Below are 20,724 nucleotides of genomic sequence, written 5' to 3' on the forward strand. Positions count from 1 at the left end.
CACCCTGTAGAGATAAAGACAACACCCTCTAGAGATACCACCCTCTAGAGAAAGATACAAGAGAAAGATACCACCCTCTAGAGAAAGATAAAGAGAAAGATACCACCCTCTAGAGAAAGATACCACCCTCTAGAGAAAGATACCACCCTCTAGAGAAAGATACCACCCTCTAGAGAAAGATACCACCCTCTAGAGAAAGATACCACCCTCTAGAGAAAGACACCACCCTGTAGAGATAAAGACAACACCCTGTAGAGATAAAGACAACACCCTGTAGAGATAAAGACAACACCCTGTAGAGATAAAGACAACACCCTGTAGAGATAAAGATAACACCCTGTAGAGATAAAGACAACACCCTGTAGAGATAAAGACAACACCCTGTAGAGATAAAGATAACACCCTGAAGAGATAAAGACAACACCCTGTAGAGATAAAGACAACACCCTGTAGAGATAAAGACAACACCCTGTAGAGATAAAGACAACACCCTGTAGAGATAAAGACAACACCCTGTAGAGATAAATACAACACCCTGTAGAGATAAAGACAACACCCTGTAGAGATAAAGACAACACCCTGTAGAGATGAAGATACCACCCTCTAGAGAAAGATACCACCCTCTAGAGAAAGATACCACCGTCTAGAGAAAGATACCACCCTCTAGAGAAAGATACCACCGTCTAGAGAAAGATACCACCCTCTAGAGAAAGATACCACCCTCTAGAGAAAGATACCACCCTCTAGAGAAAGATACCACCCTCTAGAGAAAGATACCACCCTCTAGAGAAAGATACCACCCTCTAGAGAAAGACACCACCCTGTAGAGATAAAGACAACACCCTGTAGAGATAAAGACAACACCCTGTAGAGATAAAGACAACACCCTGTAGAGATAAAGATAACACCCTGAAGAGATAAAGACAACACCCTCTAGAGATAAAGATAACACCCTGTAGAGATAAAGATAACACCCTGTAGAGATAAAGATAAAACCCTGTAGAGATAAAGACAACACCCTCTAGATAAAGATAACACCCTGTAGAGATAAAGATACCACCCTCTAGAGAAAGATACCACCCTCTAGAGAAAGATACCACCCTCTAGAGAAAGACACCACAGTCTAGGAAAGATACCACCCTCTAGAGAAAGATACCACCCTCTAGATAAAGATAACACCCTGTAGAGATAAAGATACCACCCTCTAGAGAAAGATACCACCCTCTAGAGAAAGATACCACCCTCTAGAGAAAGACACCACCCTGTAGAGATAAAGACAACACCCTGTAGAGATAAAGACAACACCCTTTAGAGATAAAGATAACACCCTGTAGAGATAAATACAACACCCTATAGAGATAAAGACAACACCCTCTAGATAAAGATAACACCCAGAAGAGATAAAGACAACACCCTGTAGAGATAAAGACAACACCCTGTAGAGATAAAGACAACACCCTCTAGATAAAGATAACACCGTGTGGAGATAAAGATAACACCCTGTAGAGAAAGATACCACCCTCTAGAGAAAGATACCACCCTCTAGAGAAAGATACCACCCTCTAGAGAAAGATACCACCCTCTAGAGAAAGATACCACCCTCTAGAGAAAGATACCACCCTCTAGAGAAAGATACCACCCTCTAGAGAAAGATACCACCCTCTAGAGAAAGATACCACCCTCTAGAGAAAGATACCACCCTCTACAGAAAGATACCACCCTCTAGAGAAAGACACCACCCTGTAGAGATAAAGACAACACCCTGTAGAGATAAAGACAACACCCTTTAGAGATAAAGATAACACCCTGTAGAGATAAATACAACACCCTGTAGAGATAAAGACAACACCCTGTAGAGATAAAGACAACACCCTGTAGAGATAAAGACAACACCCTGTAGAGATAAAGACAACACCCTCTAGATAAAGATAACACCGTGTGGAGATAAAGATAACACCCTAAGAAAGATACACCCTCTAGAGAAAGATAAAGAAAGATACCACCCTCTAGAGAAAGATAACCCTCTAGAGAAAGATACCACCCCTGAAAGATAACCCTCTAGAGAAAACACCACCCTGTAGAGATAAAGACAACACCCTGTAGAGATAAAGACAACACCCTTTAGAGATAAAGATAACACCCTGTAGAGATAAATACAACACCCTGTAGAGATAAAGACAACACCCTCTAGATAAAGATAACACCCTGAAGAGATAAAGACAACACCCTGTAGAGATAAAGACAACACCCTGTAGATAAAGATAACACCCTGTAGAGATAAAGACAACACCCTCTAGATAAAGATAAAACCCTGTAGAGATAAAGACAACACCCTCTAGATAAAGATAAAACCCTGTAGAGATAAAGACAACACCCTCTAGATAAAGATAACACCCTGTAGAGATAAAGATAACACCCTGTAGAGAGAAAGATAACACCCTCTAGATAAAGATAACACCCTGTAGAGATAAAGACAACACCCTGTAGAGATAAAGATAACACCGTGTAGAGATAAAGACAGCACCCTGTAGAGATAAAGATACAGTTGAAGTCGGAACTTTACATACACCTTAGCCAAATACATTTAAACTCAGTTTTTCACAATTCCTGACATTTAATCCAGTAAAGAAATCCCTGTCGTAGGTCAGTTAGGATCACCACTTTATTTTAAGAGTGTGAAATGTCAGAATAATAGTAGAGATAATTATTTATTTCAGCTTTTATTTCAGCTTACATCACATTCCCAGTGGGTCAGAAGTTGACATACACTCAATTAGTATTTGGTAGCATTGACTTTAAATTGTTTCACTTGGGTCAAGCGTTTTGTGTAGCCTTCCACAAGCTTCCCTCAATAAGTTGGGTGCATTTTGGCCCATTCCTCCTGACAAAGCTGGTGTAACTGAGTCAGGTTTGTAGGCCTCCTTGCTCGCAAACACCTTTTCAGTTCTGCACACACATTTTCTATAGGATTGAGGTCAGGGCTTTGTGATGGCCACTCTAATACCTTGACTTTGGTGTCTTTAAGCCATTTTGCCACAACTTTGGAAGTATGCTTGGGGTCAATGTCCATTTGGAAGACCCTTTTGTGACCAACCTTTATCTCCCTGACTGATGTCTTGAGATGTTGCTTCAATATATTCACATAATTGTCTCTCCTCATGAAGCCATCTATTTTGTGAAGTGCACCAGTCCCTCCTGCAGCAAAGCACCCCCACAACATGATGCTGCCACCCCCGTGCTTCACGGTTGGGATGGTGTTCTTCGGCTTGCAAGCATCCTCCTTTTTCCTCCAAACATAACGATGGTTATTATGGCCAAACAGTTCTATTTTTGTTTTATCAGACCAGAGGACATTTCTCCAAAAAGTACGATCTTTGTCCCCATGTGCAGTTGCAAACCGTAGTCTGGCTTTTTATGGCGGTTTTGGAGCATTGGCTTCTTCCTTGCTGAGCGGCCTTTCAGGTTATGTCGATATAGGACTCGTTTTACTGTGGATGTAGATACTTTTGTGCCTATTTCATCCAGCATCTTCACAAGGTCCTTTGCTGTTGTTCTGGGATTGATTTGCACTTTTCGCACCAAAGTACGTTAATCTCTAGGAGACAGAATGCGTCTCCTTCCTGAGTGGTATGACGGCTGTGTGGTCCCATGGTGTTTATACTTGCGTACCATTGTTTGTACAGATGAATGTGGTACCTTCAGCCATTTGGAAATTGCTCCCAATGATGAACCAGACTTGTGGAGGTCTACAATTCTTTTTCTGAGGTCTTGGCTGATTTCTTTTGATTTTCCCATGATGTCACGGAAAGAGGCACTGAGTGTGAAGGTAGGCCTTGAAATACATCCACAGGTACACCTCCAATTGACTCAAATGATGTCAATTAGCCAATGAGAAGCTTCTAAATCCATGACATAATTTTATGGAATTTTCCAAGCTGTTTAAAGGCACAGTCAACTTAGTGTGTGTGAACTTCTGACCCACTGGAATTGTGATACAGTGAATTATAAGTTAAATAATCGTTGTAAAAATGACTTGTGTCATGCACAAAGTAGATTTCCTAACCGACTTGCCAAAACTACAGTTTGTTAACAAGAAATATGTGGAGTGGTGGTTGAAAAATGAGTTTTTAATGACTCCAACCTAAATGTATGTAAATTTCCAACTGTAGCTCTCTCCACTCTGTAACTCTGTCTCTGATCAAACAGGGGACTCTATGGCCAGAGCTAACCAGACACAAGCGGCTTTACAAAAATTAAAAACAAATAGCAATATTAAGTTTACTAGAGAAACATCCGTCCAGCTATGTTTTTCTCTCCCAGAAAGTACAGAAAGTGTTTTTGCATATGTAGTCTCTGTCAACCCTACTACATTTCGTAGCCAGGATCTGTAGACACATTGGACATCATGTGACTGAGGCGTCTGTAGAGCGTTGATGACTCGGGTCACATGACCAAGTGACGGTGGTGCAACCCATACCGCCTTGACAATAATCTCTCTCGCTGTCTCTCTCTCTCTGTCTCTCTCTGTCTCTCTCTCTCTTTCTCTGTCTCTCTCTCTGTCTCTCTCTCTCTCTCTGTCTCTCTCTCTCTCTCTCGCTGTCTCTCTCTCTCTGTCTCTCTCTGTCTCTCTCTCTCTGTCTCTCTCTGTCTGTCTCTCTGTCTCTCTCTCTCTGTCTCTCTCTCTCTCTCTCTCTCTCTCTCTCTCTCTCTGTCTCTGTCTCTCTCTCTGTCTCTCTGTCTCTCTCTCTGTCTCTCGCTCTCTGTCTCTGTCTCTCTCTCTCTGCCACTCTGTCTCTCTCTCTGTCTCTCTCTCTGTCTGTCTCTCTCTCTGTCTCTCTCTCTGTCTGTCTCTCTCTCTCTGTCTCTCTCTCTCTGTCTCTCTGCCACTCTGTCTCTCTCTCTCTGTCTCTCTGTCTCTCGCTATGTCTCTCTCTCTGTCTCTCGCTCTCTGTCTCTGTCTCTCTCTCTCTGCCACTCTGTCTCTCTCTCTAAAATGTCTCTCGCTCTCTGTCTCTGTCTCTCTCTCTCTGCCACTCTGTCTCTCAAGTCTCTCTGTCTCTCTCTCTGTCTCTCTGTCTCTCTCTCTGTCTCTCTGTCTCTCGCTATGTCTCTCTCTCTGTCTCTCGCTCTCTGTCTCTGTCTCTCTCTCTCTGCCACTCTGTCTCTCTCTCTGTCTCTCGCTCTCTGTCTCTGTCTCTCTCTCTCTGCCACTCTGTCTCTCTCTCTGTCTCTCTCTCTCTGTCTCTCTGTCTCTCTCTCTGTCTCTCTGTCTCTCGCTATGTCTCTCTCTCTGTCTCTCGCTCTCTGTCTCTGTCTCTCTCTCTCTGCCACTCTGTCTCTCTCTCTGTCTCTCTCTCTCTGCCACTCTGTCTCTCTCTCACTCGCTCTCTGTCTCTCTTTCTGTCTCTCTCTGCTTGTGTGTGTCAGTTTATTTTGTATGTAATGTATAGGAATTTACATGTACAAATTATTCTTATTCTTATTGTTATTGTCATTTACCTCTTATTTATTGTTAGTTATTGTTATTTACCTCTGCTGTTGGGAAGACAGGATGTGATGCATCTGTTGGTAGGACAGGGCTATGTATGACTGTACACATGGAAGTCCGTGATTTACGTCTACTAAAATGAAAAGGAATTTACTCAACTACTACAGCTGTTTTTGTCATTTGACAAAAAAATATGGCTAAGACCTAATGATATTTTAGTCAAAATGACGAAGACAAGTCTAAATCTAAGAAAGACTGCCTCCACATACTGCCTCTGACTCATCTTGCTCCCCTTTACCTGTCTCCATGACACTGATTGGCTCTGACATACACGCCCACACACTCAGAGAAACAAAAAACATGAAATGGCAAACCTCTCTGAGGCAGAATTCAAATATTGATAAGTCCTTTGGAAGGCAGAAAAAGTCTGATGTGCTTCAGGCAATAAATCCAAGCCCAAAACATACTCAATATCCCCTGCGACTGATCTCTCTCTCTCTCTCTCTCCCTCCCTCCCTCCCTCCCTCCCTCCCTGACAGCATCTTACATTTTATGTCACACGAACAGCCCACGCACATAGAGCGCCAGTAGTTCTTCCATGGCGAATCCCCCTAATGCCTCCATGCCCCCGGCAAACCGCCCCGACAACACTGACCACGGCCGTCCTCATAACAGTCCTGACCCCTGCCTGACCCACGGTGCTGACAGAGACACAGGTCTGTCCCCACTGGGAGATGAGGACGAGGACAGCCAATAGCAGAAGGCGCGCAGTAAATCCGAAGGCCAGGAGTGACTCATTTTGGTGTGGTGTTGGGTCATTGATCCTGTATAGAAAATAGCAAGTCTAAGAACAGGCAGCAGTCTGTGTAGCAGAGAGACAGCTAGCTCCAGGCTACACTGATCCACCACCCTCCTGAGGTAACAGGTGACAGAGAGTAAGGGGTAATCTCCGGGTTTCTGCTAGAGGAGAGAAAGGAGGAGGTATGGAGTTGTTTTGTTGTTTTTATTCTTCCTCCAACTCACCTTGCATTCATCCTTCGGGCTGTCACTCAGATGGACTACGGGTCCTGGATGGGCTTTAGTTGCTCTGTCGATGAGAGAAGGAGAAGGAAAGGGTCTATCAGGACATGAGTGCAGATGTTTTCAGAATGATAGCCAAGGGACGGTGCAAAAGGCTGCCATCTCCTTTAAATTAATCTTTTTTGTTTAAATTTTTTTACCTGCTGTAAACAAATAGATCCACGTTTCAGACTACAGAGTATCAAAAACAACTGCATAGTGACTAGCGACCTTCAGCTTCAGAGCCAGCAAAGCCAAAGAATCAAGCATCCGTTCACTACACTAGGGAATTACAGAAATAACGCGCCATGCTGAATCCAATAGAGAGCTGGAACCAGGCTTGATTTGGCAACGGCAGAGTCATGCATAACCTGGTTCAGGTGGCCCTGCGGAAGGCACTGGAACATCACCATACAGTCATACATAACCTGGTACTATAGTAATATCACCATACAGTAGTATAGTAAGACTATAGTAACATCACCATACACTATTATAGTAATACTATAGTAATATCACCATACAGTAGTATAGTAATACTATAGTAATATCACAATACAGTAGTATAGTAATATCACCATACAGTAGTATAGTAATATCACCACACAGTAGTATAGTAATACTATAGTAATATCACCATGCAGTAGTATAGTAATACTATAGTAACATCACCATACAGTATTCTAGTAATCCTATAGTAATATCACCATACAGTAGTATAGTAATACTATAGTAATATCACCATACAGTAGTATAGTAATACTATAGTAACATCACCATACAGTAGTATAGTAATACTATAGTAATACCTCAATACAGTAGTATAGTAATATCACCATACAGTAGTATAGTAATATCACCACACAGTAGTATAGTAATACTATAGTAATATCACCATGCAGTAGTATAGTAATACTATAGTAACATCACCATGCAGTAGTATAGTAATACTATAGTAACATCACCATACAGTATTATAGTAATACTATAGTAGCATCACCGTACAGTAGTATAGTAATACTATAGTAACATCACCATACAGTAGTATAGTAATACTATAGTAGCATCACCATACAGTAGTATAGTAATACTATAGTAACATCACCATACAGTAGTATAGTAATACTATAGTAACATCACCATGCAGTAGTATAGTAATAATATAGTAACATCACCATACAGTAGTATAGTAATACTATAGTAACATCACCATACAGTAGTATAGTAATACTATAGTAACATCACCATGCAGTAGTATAGTAATACTATAGTAACATCACCTATACAGTAGTATAGTAATACTATAGTAGCATCACCGTACAGTAGTATAGTAATACTATAGTAACATCACCATACAGTAGTATAGTAATACTATAGTAGCATCACCATACAGTAGTATAGTAATACTATAGTAACATCACCATACAGTAGTATAGTAATACTATAGTAATATCACAATACAGTAGTATAGTAATATCACCATACAGTAGTATAGTAATATCACCACACAGTAGTATAGTAATACTATAGTAATATCACCATGCAGTAGTATAGTAATACTATAGTAACATCACCATACAGTATCATAGTAATACTATGGTAATATCACCATACAGTAGTATAGTGACATCACCATACAGTATTATAGTAATACTATAGTAACATCACCACTCTGACCATTTTACTTGTCTCAACTGGTGTTGAGCGTTTGTAAATGAATTATTCTGCACTCTGGAACACTCTGAGGAGAGCGCTCTGAAATCGGAGTAGATAGCCAGAGAGAATTTACAAAAGCACCCGAATATCCACTGAGAACGCACAACGACCATTTAGTTAAGAATGGCGGGAATGACGGCACTTTCCGCTGACAACGTTGTGAAGCCACGCCCATTATCGGGAGGAATTGCATTATGGGCCCTATAAAAGCACGGAAATAGTGTCCTCTGCTTGTATACTTCATATTTTGGCGAATGTAGTATGACCTCCGGGAACTTCTGTCGTACAAACGAAATCCATTCTATGACCAATAATCATACTACATACTGAATTTACGTCACAAATAGTACGGTTAGTGGGGTTAGTATGAGTTTTCGAACACAGCTCTGGACTGACCCTGGTTCTCACCGCGCTACGCTAGCCGCTAGCACAGGCAGAATCACAGCTTTACACCCGCTCTCAACGAGAGGAGACTGGCCGCGGTACAGATTACCACCGCTGTGATGAAATACACAGACACCTTGTGCTCCGTGAGGTCCCGGGGAGACATGGCAACGCGAGATTCCAGCGAGTTCCAGCGAGAGACACACACACAGAGACACACACACACACAGACACACACTCACACACACACACACAAAGACACACAAAGACAGAAACGCAAACACACAAACACAGACACACACACACACACACACACACACAAAGACACATAAAAACACACACAAAGACATATAGACACAAACATAAACACACACTGTATACACACACACAAACTCAGCAAAAAAAGTCCCTTTTTCAGGACCCTGTCTTTCAAAGATAATTCGTAAAAATCCAAATAACTTCACAGATCTTCATTGTAAAGGGTTGAAACACTGTTTCCCATGCTTGTTCAATGAACCATAAACAATCAATGAACCTTAAACAATCAATGAACCATAAACAATCAATGAACCATAAACAATCAATGAACCATAAACAATCAATGAACATGCACCTGTGGAACAGTCGCTAAGACAGTAACAGCGCACAGACGGTAGACAATTAAGGTCGAAGTGCTCTTCACTGACGAGTCGTGGTTTTGTCTCACCAGGGGTGATGGTCGGATTCGCGTTTATCGTAGAAGGAATGAGCGTAACACCGAGGCCTGTACTCTGGAGCGGTATTGATTTGGAGGTGGAGGGTCCGTCATGGTCTGGGGCGGTGTGTCACAGTATCATCAGACTGAGCTTGTTGTCATTGCAGGCAATCTCAACGCTGTGCGTTACAGGGAAGACATCCTCCTCCCTCATGTGGTTCCCTTCCTGCAGGCTCATCCTGACATGACCCTCCAGCATGACAATGCCACCAGCCATACTGCTCATTCTGTGTGTGATTTCCTGCAAGACAGGAATGTCAGTGTTCTGCCATGGCCAGCGAAGAGCCCGGATCTCAATCTCATTGAGCACGACTGGGACCTGTTGGATCGGAGGGTGAGGGCTAGGGCCATTCCCCCCAGAAATGTCAGGGAACTTGCTGGTGCTTTGGTGGAAGAGTGGGGTAACATTTCACAGCAAGAACTGGCAAATCTGGTGAAGTCCATGAGGAGGAGATGCACTGCAGTACTTAATGCAGCTGGTGGCCACACCAGATACTGACTGTTACTTTTGATTTTGACCCCCCCCCTCCTTTTGTTCAGGGACACATTATTTCTGTTAGTCAGCATGTCTGTGGAACTTGTTCAGTTTATGTCTCAGTTGTTTAATCTTGTTATGTTCATACAAATATTTACACAATATTTACACAACTTTGCTGAAAATAAACACAGTTGACAGTGAGAGGACATTTCTTTATTTGCTGAGTTTACGTATACACATGCACGGACACATACACACATTGCCTCCTTCATTGAACAGTGTATTTATTGAAACACATAACTGTGTAAATGTATGTATTTTATTTATTTGTTATTTTACCAGGTAAGTTGACCGAGAACACGTTCTCATTTGCAGCAACGACCTGGAGAATAGTTACAGGGGAGAGGAGGGGGATGAATGAGCCAATTGTAAACTGGGGATAATTAGGTGACTGTGATGGTTTGAGGGCCAGATTGGGAATTTAGCCAGGACACCGGGGTTAACACCCCTACTCTTACGATAAGTGCCATGGGATCTTTAATGACCTCAGAGAGACAGGACACCACCCAAATGTTACAGCGTTGTGAGCTCATCTATTATAGGATATCAATTCATAGAAAAAGGCTAAATCATTTAACCTTCACATGTCTGTGCCCTTTTATACGGCAGTCTTTCAAAGAGGTTCTGAGGGACAACACTAAAACACTTAAACACTAAAACACTAAAACACTAAAACACTACAACACTACAACACTACAACACTAAAACTCTAAAACACTAAAACTCTAAAACACTAAAACTCTAAAACACTAAAACTCTAAAACTCTAAAACTCTAAAACACTAAAACTCTAAAACACTAAAACACTAAAACTCTAAAACACGAAAACACTAAAACTCTAAAACACTAAAACACTAAAACACTAAAACACTAAAACTCTAAAACACTACAACACTACAACAAAACACTAAAACAAAACTAAATCAAAACTAAAACAAAACACTAAAACAACACTAAAACAAAACACTAAAACTCTAAAACACTAAAACTCTAAAACACTAAAACACTAAAACTAAAACACATGTCTCCTCTCTGGAGATCATTTCACACCTTCAGATCCATCTGGGCTGTATTGAGCTCTCACACTGAGACAGTGTGTCATGGTGAAAACATGTATGTCTCCGCTGAGGGAGAGGTCGCCACACCGCTGATTCTGTCTGTCGGAGAGCCCTCCCCGCAGACTCATCACTCTGCCAGGCTGCACGCACACACACACACACACACACACACACACACACACACACACACACACACACACACACACACACACACACACACACACACACACACACACACACACACACACAGCTGTAGGAGCCGCAGGGGGCGGGATTTGGTTGGCTCCACTCGGTCGACACGGTAACGCTGGGATGGAAAGGAGGGGAGCCGTGAGCGGGGGGGGTCCTACATCAAGAAGATTAAAAACGACTGTCTACGCTGACGCATGACTTACTCACCCAGCCACTACCCTGAATTCTCTCTTCAAAGAGTGCATAGATACAGAGAATATCCAACCAAGAGAGCTCAGGTGAAATTATACTTTTATTTCATGTTTTTTGTCTCCAGTTGGGCACACTTTGTCTGACAATGAACGGGAAAAGGGTTGCTCAGAAAGAATTAGACTATGTTCTCTTGTATCCCCCTAAGAGACCAGAAAAAAAGACCAGATCTTTGATGTTTTCCTTTTCTTTATTCATCTCTCTCTCTCTCCAGAACATATCTGTAATGTCATATTAACGACTACATATAGATTCTGTTCTTCATCCTACTGAGAGAGGAAAAAATGTATTTATATATATATATATATAGTTTCTGAAAGATACTACATGAAAGAGGGACAATTACCTGTATTAAATAGGTTGCAATAGTAATTTTCTGTGTATGTGAGTGAGTGGGGTTGGGCATGTTATGTATCAACCCCTAAACAAAATGTAAATGAATAATAATTCACAAAATGGGGAGGCAGGGTAGCCTAGTGGTTAGAGCGTTGGACTAGTAACCGGAAGGTAGCAAGTTCAAATCCCCGAGCTGACAAGGTACAAATATGTCGTTCTGCCCCTGAACAGAAAGTTAACCCACAGTTAACCCCACAGGCAGTTAACCCACTGTTCCTAGACCAGTTAACCCACTGTTCCTAGACCAGTTAACCCACTGTTCCTAGACCAGTTAACCCACTGTTCCTAGACCAGTTAGCCCACTGTTCCTAGACCAGTTAGCCCACTGTTCCTAGACCAGTTAGCCCACTGTTCCTAGACCAGTTAACCCACTGTTCCTAGACCAGTTAACCCACTGTTCCTAGACCAGTTAACCCACTGTTTCCTAGGCTGTCAATGAAAATAAGAATGTCTTCTTAACTGAATTGCCTAGTTAAATCAAATTTAAAAAATAATTCACTGTTGCTGCAGGATTATTTTTCTGCGGTAAAAAAAAAAACTGGTTCAAATTAAAATCCTGCATCTGTATGCTGTTCCTGTAAGTCATACCTGCATCCTGCCTCGGCACTGGTGGAGACATTTGGGAAGGGCATACCTAACACGACAAGATGTCTCTTTACTGGTTGACTGTCACAACCCATAGCATTACAGCTGATGAGGATAACTGTATGTTGCCCAAACAACAACATGACAATTAAAGGAAACAGTGCAGAGTGACTAAGGCTCAGGGCTTTGGTACCAGGTACTCCACAGTCAATATATACTGGGCCTGCAGTAATGACAGTCAATATATACTGGGTCTGCAGTAATGACAGTCAATATATACTGGGCCTGCAGTAATGACAGTCAATATATACTGGGTCTGCAGTAATGACAGTCAATATATACTGGGCCTGCAGTAATGACAGTCAATATATACTGGGTCTGCAGTAATGACAGTCAATATATACTGGGTCTGCAGTAGTGACAGTCAATATATACTGGGCCTGCAGTAATGACAGTCAATATATACTGGGCCTTCAATAATGACAGTCAATATATATTGGGCCTGCAGTAATGACAGTCAATATATACTGGGTCTGCAGTAGTTGCAGTCAATATATACTGGGCCTTCAATAATGACAGTCAATATATACTGGGCCTTCAGTAATGACAGTCAATATATACTGGGCCTGCAGTAATGACTGTCAATATATACTGGGCCTGCAGTAATGACAGTCAATATATACTGGGCCTTCAATAATGACAGTCAATATATACTGGGTCTGCAGTAGTGGCAGTCAATATATACTGGGCCTTCAATAATGACAGTCAATATATACTGGGCCTTCAGTAATGACAGTCAATATATACTGGGCCTGCAGTAATGACAGTCAATATTTACTGGGCCTGCAGTAATGACAGTCAATATATACTGGGCCTTCAATAATGACAGTCAATATATACTGGGCCTTCAATAATGACAGTCAATATATACTGGGTCTGCAGTAGTGGCAGTCAATATATACTGGGCCTTCAATAATGACAGTCAATATATACTGGGCCTTCAATAATGACAGTCAATATATACTGGGCCTGCAGTAATGATAGTCAATATATACTGGGCCTGCAGTAATGACAGTCAATATATACTGGGCCTTCAATAATGACAGTCAATATATACTGGGCCTTCAATAATGACAGTCAATATATACTGGGTCTGCAGTAGTGGCAGCCAATATATACTGGGCCTTCAATAATGACAGTCAATATATACTGGGCCTTCAGTAATGACAGTCAATATATACTGGGCCTTCAATAATGACAGTCAATATATATTGGGCCTGCAGTAATGACAGTCAATATATACTGGGTCTGCAGTAGTTGCAGTCAATATATACTGGGCCTTCAATAATGACAGTCAATATATACTGGGCCTTCAGTAATGACAGTCAATATATACTGGGCCTGCAGTAATGACAGTCAATATTTACTGGGCCTGCAGTAATGACAGTCAATATATACTGGGCCTTCAATAATGACAGTCAATATATACTGGGCCTGCAGTAATGACAGTCAATATATACTGGGCCTGCAGTAATGACAGTCAATATATACTGGGCCTTCAATAATGACAGTCAATATATACTGGGCCTTCAATAATGACAGTCAATATATACTGGGCCCCCCCCCCCCCAATCTCTCCCTTTCTCAGGAGAAATGCCTGATGTTGACAAACAAATTTCCCAACATCCTTGGGTCCCCGAGCCAGTCAAGCTGAGTAGAATCATGGTAATTCACACTCACTCACACACAGTCACACACACACACACACACCACACACACCACACACACGCACACACACGTCTATCTCCGCATGCCGTCATCAACAGACAATAAAACAGTAGGCTGCTGGCCTGAACCAGATTAAATTAGATTGATAAACTCATTTGAAAATAATGTGCTAATTAAGGAAACACACAAGCCTGAGAAGGTATAGGGAATCAGTGAGTGACTGCTCAAACACTGAGCTATATAGAGACCAGTAAACAGTATGAATAATATCATGTCAACATTTTGAATAATTTTTCCAACTCTTTTATTTTAGAGTTTCTTTTTTTAATACATTTTGGACACTTTTGTCTTGTAAAATATGAGCTGCAGCAGGAGAAGTGATTAGGAAGGAAGGAGCCCTGTCGTCTTAATGAAGCAAGTTCCCTTCCATCGAGTTTCCTGCTTTCCCACTGAGCTTCCTGCTTTCCCACTGAGCTTCCTGCTTTCCCACTGAGCTTCCTGCTTTCCCACCGAGCTTCCTGCTTTCCCACCGAGCTTCCTGCTTTCCCACCGAGCTTCCTGCTTTCCCACCGAGCTTCCTGCTTTCCCACCGAGCTTCCTGCTCTCCCACTGAGCTTCCTGCTTTCCCACCGAGCTTCCTGCTTTCCCACCGAGCTTCCTGCTCTCCCACTGAGCTTCCTGCTTTCCCACTGAGCTTCCTGCTTTCCCACCGAGCTTCCTGCTTTCCCACTGAGCTTCCTGCTTTCCCACCGAGCTTCCTGCTTTCCCACCGAGCTTCCTGCTTTCCCACCGAGCTTCCTGCTTTCCCACTGAGTTTCCTGCTTTCCCACCGAGCTTCCTGCTCTCCCACTGAGCTTCCTGCTTTCCCACCGAGCTTCCTGCTTCCCACAAGGTTTCTGGGATTTTTCCTTTGATTTGAGGCTCTGCTTTACTTAACCTTGTTTTCTTACACGGATTCTAAAATGTAAGGTACGGTACTGAGCACTAGAGGTAAAGACCCAGACAACAGCATTATGGGTAGTAGATGGTCTCCTGGCCCCGTCCTGGAAGCTGTGAATAAAGTGCAGCAGGCATACTTGCTTTGCAAATGTGGGATCTTAATTTGATCACCCTTTTTTTTGTTGCAGGACATGCCAACGTGTGGTATAATAAATCCCTTTCCTGACAGCACTGCAGCTCTATTGAGATTAATTGAATATGCCTTGTGTCTCACCGCTCAGTCAATACTCAGGAGGGAGATACAAACCCCCGCTCAGTCAGTACTCAGGAGGGAGATACAAACACCCGCTCAGTCAGTACTCAGGAGGGAGATACAAACACCTGCTCAGTCAGTACTCAGGAGGGAGATACAAACCCCCGCTCAGTCAATACTCAGGAGGGAGATACAAACACCCGCTCAGTCAGTACTCAGGAGGGAGATACAAACACCTGCTCAGTCAGTACTCAGGAGGGAGATACAAACCCCCGCTCAGTCAATACTCAGGAGGGAGATACAAACCCCTGCTCAGTCAGTACTCAGGAGGGAGATACAAACACCTGCTCAGTCAGTACTCAGGAGGGAGATACAAACACCTGCTCAGTCAGTACTCAGGAGGGAGAAACAAATGTAATGAGTGTATTTGTGTGTGTATTTGTGTGTGTGTGTGTATGTGTGTGCCTGTGCGTGCGTGTGCCTGTGTGTGTGTGTATTTGTGTGTGCCTGTGTGTGCGTGTGTGTGTGTGTATTTGTGTGTGTGTGTATTTGTGTGTGCCTGTGCGTGTGTGTGTGTGTGTATTTGTGTGTGTGTGTATTTGTGTGTGCCTGTGCGTGTGTGTGCGTGTGTATCTGTGTGTGCCTGTGTGTATCTGTGTGTGTGTGTGTGTGTGTGTGTGTGTGTGTGTGTGTGTGTGTGTGTGTGTGTGTGTGTGTGTGTGTGTGTGTGTGTGTGTGTGTGTGTGTGTGTGTGTGTGTGTGTTGTGTGTTGTGCTGTGTGTGTTTAATGTGTGTGTGTGTGTGTGTGTGTGTGTGTAATCACCTTCCTCCACCTTAATGTGATTGTGTATTGAGCTGAAAGTCTGTTTAATCACTTCTCCTCCACCTTAATTTGAGTTAAGCCTGAAAGTCTGTTTAATCACCTCTCCTCCACCTTAATTGGAGTTAAGCCTGAAAGTCTGTTTAATCACTTCTCCTCCACCTTAATTTGAGTTAAGCCTGAAAGTCTGTTTAATCACCTCTCCTCCACCTTAATTGGAGTTAAGCCTGAAAGTCTGTTTAATCACTTCTCCTCCACCTTAATTTGAGTTAAGCCTGAAAGTCTGTTTAATCACCTCTCCTCCACCTTAATTTGAGTTAAGCCTGAAAGTCCATATGGTAAATGTCATGAAAATAAAACTTCCAATTTAATACCTGTGGAAGGTCTTACTTAGTTCCACCAAACGAACACAGAAACACACACACACACACACACACACCAACCTACTCGAGCATGACTGAGCGGAGGGAAAAACAAATCTCCTTCTCCTCTGCGGTTAGTTTGCGTTAGAGGGTTGCTTTCCCCGTGAAGGAGCACGGGAGGAGTACTGAGAGAGGAAGAAGCACTTAAGCTCAATCAAACAACACAAGCTTCGATGGCTCTCCAGTTCAATATTTTGTTGAGGATGGAAAACATGCATGTTTCAATTTCATTGAACTACTCTTCAAAACCCACTCAACACATACTCCACGGTGACGGTGCATGTGCCTCTCTGCATGTTAAGTAGTCGCAGCTATTGCATGACCACGATATAACTCCGCCGTCATGGCAACGTGAGCAAAGTTAGGTTACCAACTTTCAACTGGGATTAGTTGACAAATGACATGAGGTGACAGTGTAAGAGGTTTTAGGACAGAATGACATGAGGTGACAGTGTAAGAGGTTTTAGGACAGAACGACATGAGGTGACAGTGTAAGAGGTTTTAGGACAGAACGACATGAGGTGACAGTGTAAGAGGTTTTAGGACAGAACGACATGAGGTGACAGTGTAAGAGGTTTTAGGACAGAACGACATGAGGTGACAGTGTAAGAGGTTTTAGGACAGAACGGCATGAGGTGACAGTGTAAGAGGTTTTAGGACAGAACAACATGACGTGACAGTGTAAGAGGTTTTAGGACAGAACGACATGAGGTGACCGAGTAAGAGGTTTAAGGACAGAACGACATGAGGTGACAGTGTAAGAGGCTTTAGGACAAAACGACATGAGGTGACCGAGTAAGAGGTTTTAGGACAGAACGACATGAGGTTACAGTGTAAGAGGTTTTAGGACAGAACGGCATGAGGTGACAGTGTAAGAGGTTTTAGGACAGAACGACATGAGGTGACAGTGTAAGAAGTTTTAGGACAGAACGACATGAGGTGACAGTGTAAGAGGTTTTAGGACAGAATGACATGAGGTGACCGAGTAAGAGGTTTTAGGACAGAACGACATGAGGTGACAGTGTAGGAGGTTTTTGGACAGAACGACATGAGGTGACAGTGTAAGAGGTTTTAGGACAGAACGCCATGAGGTGACAGTGTAAGAGGTTTTGGGACAGAACGACATGAGGTGACAGTGTAAGAGGTTTTAGGACAGAACGACATGAGGTGAAGAGTAAGAGGTTTTAGGACAGAACGACATGAGGTGACAGTGTAAGAGGATTTAGAACAGAACAACATGACGTGACCGAGTAAGAGGTTTTAGAACAGAACGACATGCAGTGTGACAGTGTAAGAGGTTTTAGGACAGAACAACATGAGGTGACCGAGTAAGAGGTTTTAGGACAGAACGACATGAGGTGACAGTGTAAGAGGTTTTGGGACAGAACGACATGAGGTGACAGTGTAAGAGGTTTTAGGACAGAACGACATGAGGTGACAGAGTAAGAGGTTTTAGGACAGAACGACATGAGGTGACAGTGTAAGAGGATTTAGAACAGAACAACATGACGTGACCGAGTAAGAGGTTTTAGGACAGAACGACATGAGGTGACAGTGTAAGAGGTTTTAGGACAGAACAACATGAGGTGACCGAGTAAGAGGTTTTAGGACAGAACGACATGAGGTTACAGTGTAAGAGGTTTTAGGACAGAACAACATGAGGTGACAGTGTAAGAGGTTTTAGGACAGAACGACATGAGGTGACAGTGTAAGAAGTTTTAGGACAGAACGACATGAGGTGACAGTGTAAGAGGTTTTAGGACAGAATGACATGAGGTGACCGAGTAAGAGGTTTTAGGACAGAACGACATGAGGTGACAGTGTAGGAGGTTTTTGGACAGAACGACATGAGGTGACAGTGTAAGAGGTTTTAGGACAGAACGCCATGAGGTGACAGTGTAAGAGGTTTTGGGACAGAACGACATGAGGTGACAGTGTAAGAGGTTTTAGGACAGAACGACATGAGGTGAAGAGTAAGAGGTTTTAGGACAGAACGACATGAGGTGACAGTGTAAGAGGATTTAGAACAGAACAACATGACGTGACCGAGTAAGAGGTTTTAGGACAGAACGACATGAGGTGACAGTGTAAGAGGTTTTAGGACAGAACAACATGAGGTGACCGAGTAAGAGGTTTTAGGACAGAACGACATGAGGTTACAGTGTAAGAGGTTTTAGGACAGAACAACATGAGGTGACAGTGTAAGAGGTTTTAGGACAGAACGACATGAGGTGACAGTGTAAGAGGTTTTAGGACAGAACAACATGACATCATCACCGCTGTCAACTCAACGGCCGTCATACAGTAACCTTCTCATTATGGTAATCATTTAATCATTGACAGTTGATCATTTGCGTATAATCTGATGATTTAACTCACAACTCTATGGCCTTGTTCCACATGATGACGTATCCAGACAGAACGAAGGATTCGATGTTGACGATGTGTGTGTTGCCACGCTCTGTGCCCACGTACAGCCATTTACTCTGGAAGGGGATGTGGCAAAACGTGATCCTGAAGCGAAAAAAAGAAGAATCAGCGTTGACACATGATCAAATACGATACGATGTGTTTGATTTGGTTGGGATTGTGTGTGTGTGTGTGTGTGTGTGTGTGTGTGTGTGTGTGTGTGTGTGTGTGTGTGTGTGTGTGTGTGTGTGTGTGTGTGTGTGTGTGTGTGTGTGTGTGTGTGTGTGCGAGTGTGTGTTTCTTCCCACTTCCCACTTGTGTAATCAATGTTTTACCTCAGATAATAACCACACCAATAATTATCCTACTCTCAAATACACAGTATAAATGTACATTTTCCACAATTATATCATAATTATGTTTCGGCTAACTGTCTGTAGGTTAAAGATTTACGTTGCTTTGCACTGTTTTGATTAGCTCTGTTTTCCCCTGCATCCTTACAAAAGAAGGTACTACCTAAAACCATAAAGGGTTATTCAGTTGTCCCCATAGGAGAACCCTATGGTTCTACGTGGAACCCTTTCACCAGCAAAATGTTCTACCTGAAACCAAAAAGGTTTTTCCTATGCGGACAAACAAAACATATATATTTTATATTTGCCCAAGTTTTGTAATATCACCCCAACACATCACTCCACATCTCCTGTCAGTCAGTGCCTGGTCTCTATGGTGATGACAGTCACTGCCTGGTCTCTATGGTGATGACAGTCACTGCCTGGTCTCTATGGTGATGACAGTCACTGCCTGGTCTCTATGGTGATGACAGGAATGTCCTATTAGACAACAGCCTTCAATAAGTAATGTATCATGACCCTGACACAAACAGCAGCTAATCACCAGTGGCCAAAGTCCCAAGATGCAGTCTTCCCCGACATCCCAAGATGCAGTCTTCCCCGACATCCCAAGAGGCAGTCTTCCCTGACTTCCCAAGATGCAGTCTTCCCAAACGTCCCAAGATGCAGTCTTCCCCGACATCCCAAGAGGCAGTCTTCCCTGACGTCCCAAGATGCAGTCTTCCCAAACGTCCCAAGATGCAGTCTTCCCCAACGTCCCAAGATGCAGTCTTCCCCAATGTTCCAAGATGCAGTCTTCCCAAATGTCCCACGATGCAGCCTTCCCCAACGTCCCAAGATGCAGCCTTCCCCAAGTTCCAAGATACAGTCTTCCCCGACATCCCAAGATGCAGTCTTCCCCAACGTCCCAAGATGCAGCCTTCCCCGACGTCCCAAAATGCAGTCTTCCCAAACGTCCCAAGACGCAGCCTTCCCCGACGTCCCAAGAGGCAGCCTTCCCCGACGTCCCAAGATGCAGTCTTCCCAAACGTCCCAAGATGCAGTCTTCCCGACATCCCAAGATGCAGTCTTCCCAAACGTCCCAAGATGCAGTCTTCCCCGACATCCCAAGATGCAGTCTTCCCAAACGTCCCAAGATGCAGTCTTCCCAAACGTCCCAAGATGCAGTCTTCCACGACATCCCAAGAGGCAGTCTTCCCAAACGTCCCAAGATGCAGTCTTCACAAACGTACCAAGATGCAGTCTTCCCAAACGTCCCAAGATGCAGTCTTCCCAAACGTCCTAAGAGGCAGTCTTCCCAAACGTCCCAAGAGGCAGTCTTCCCCGACGTCCCAAGAGGCAGCCTTCCCCGACGTCCCAAGAGGCAGCCTTCCCCGACGTCC

General features: G+C 43.2%; 1 protein-coding gene across 1 annotated transcript in view; it reads right to left on the minus strand.

The window, feature by feature from the left end:
* LOC112224864 (syntaxin-binding protein 5-like) overlaps nt 1-20,724 on the minus strand; it is a 262,601-nt gene that overhangs the window by 120,974 nt on the left and 120,903 nt on the right. The window contains exons 5-6 of the mRNA XM_042320003.1: nt 18,960-19,094; nt 6,512-6,575 (exon numbers count right to left, since the gene is read on the minus strand). Coding sequence (XP_042175937.1) covers nt 6,512-6,575; nt 18,960-19,094 — 199 coding nt within the window. The remainder of the gene's footprint in view (nt 1-6,511; nt 6,576-18,959; nt 19,095-20,724) is intronic.

This window comes from Oncorhynchus tshawytscha, linkage group LG03, assembly GCF_018296145.1.
Source record: "Oncorhynchus tshawytscha isolate Ot180627B linkage group LG03, Otsh_v2.0, whole genome shotgun sequence".
Classification (NCBI taxonomy): domain Eukaryota; kingdom Metazoa; phylum Chordata; class Actinopteri; order Salmoniformes; family Salmonidae; genus Oncorhynchus; species Oncorhynchus tshawytscha.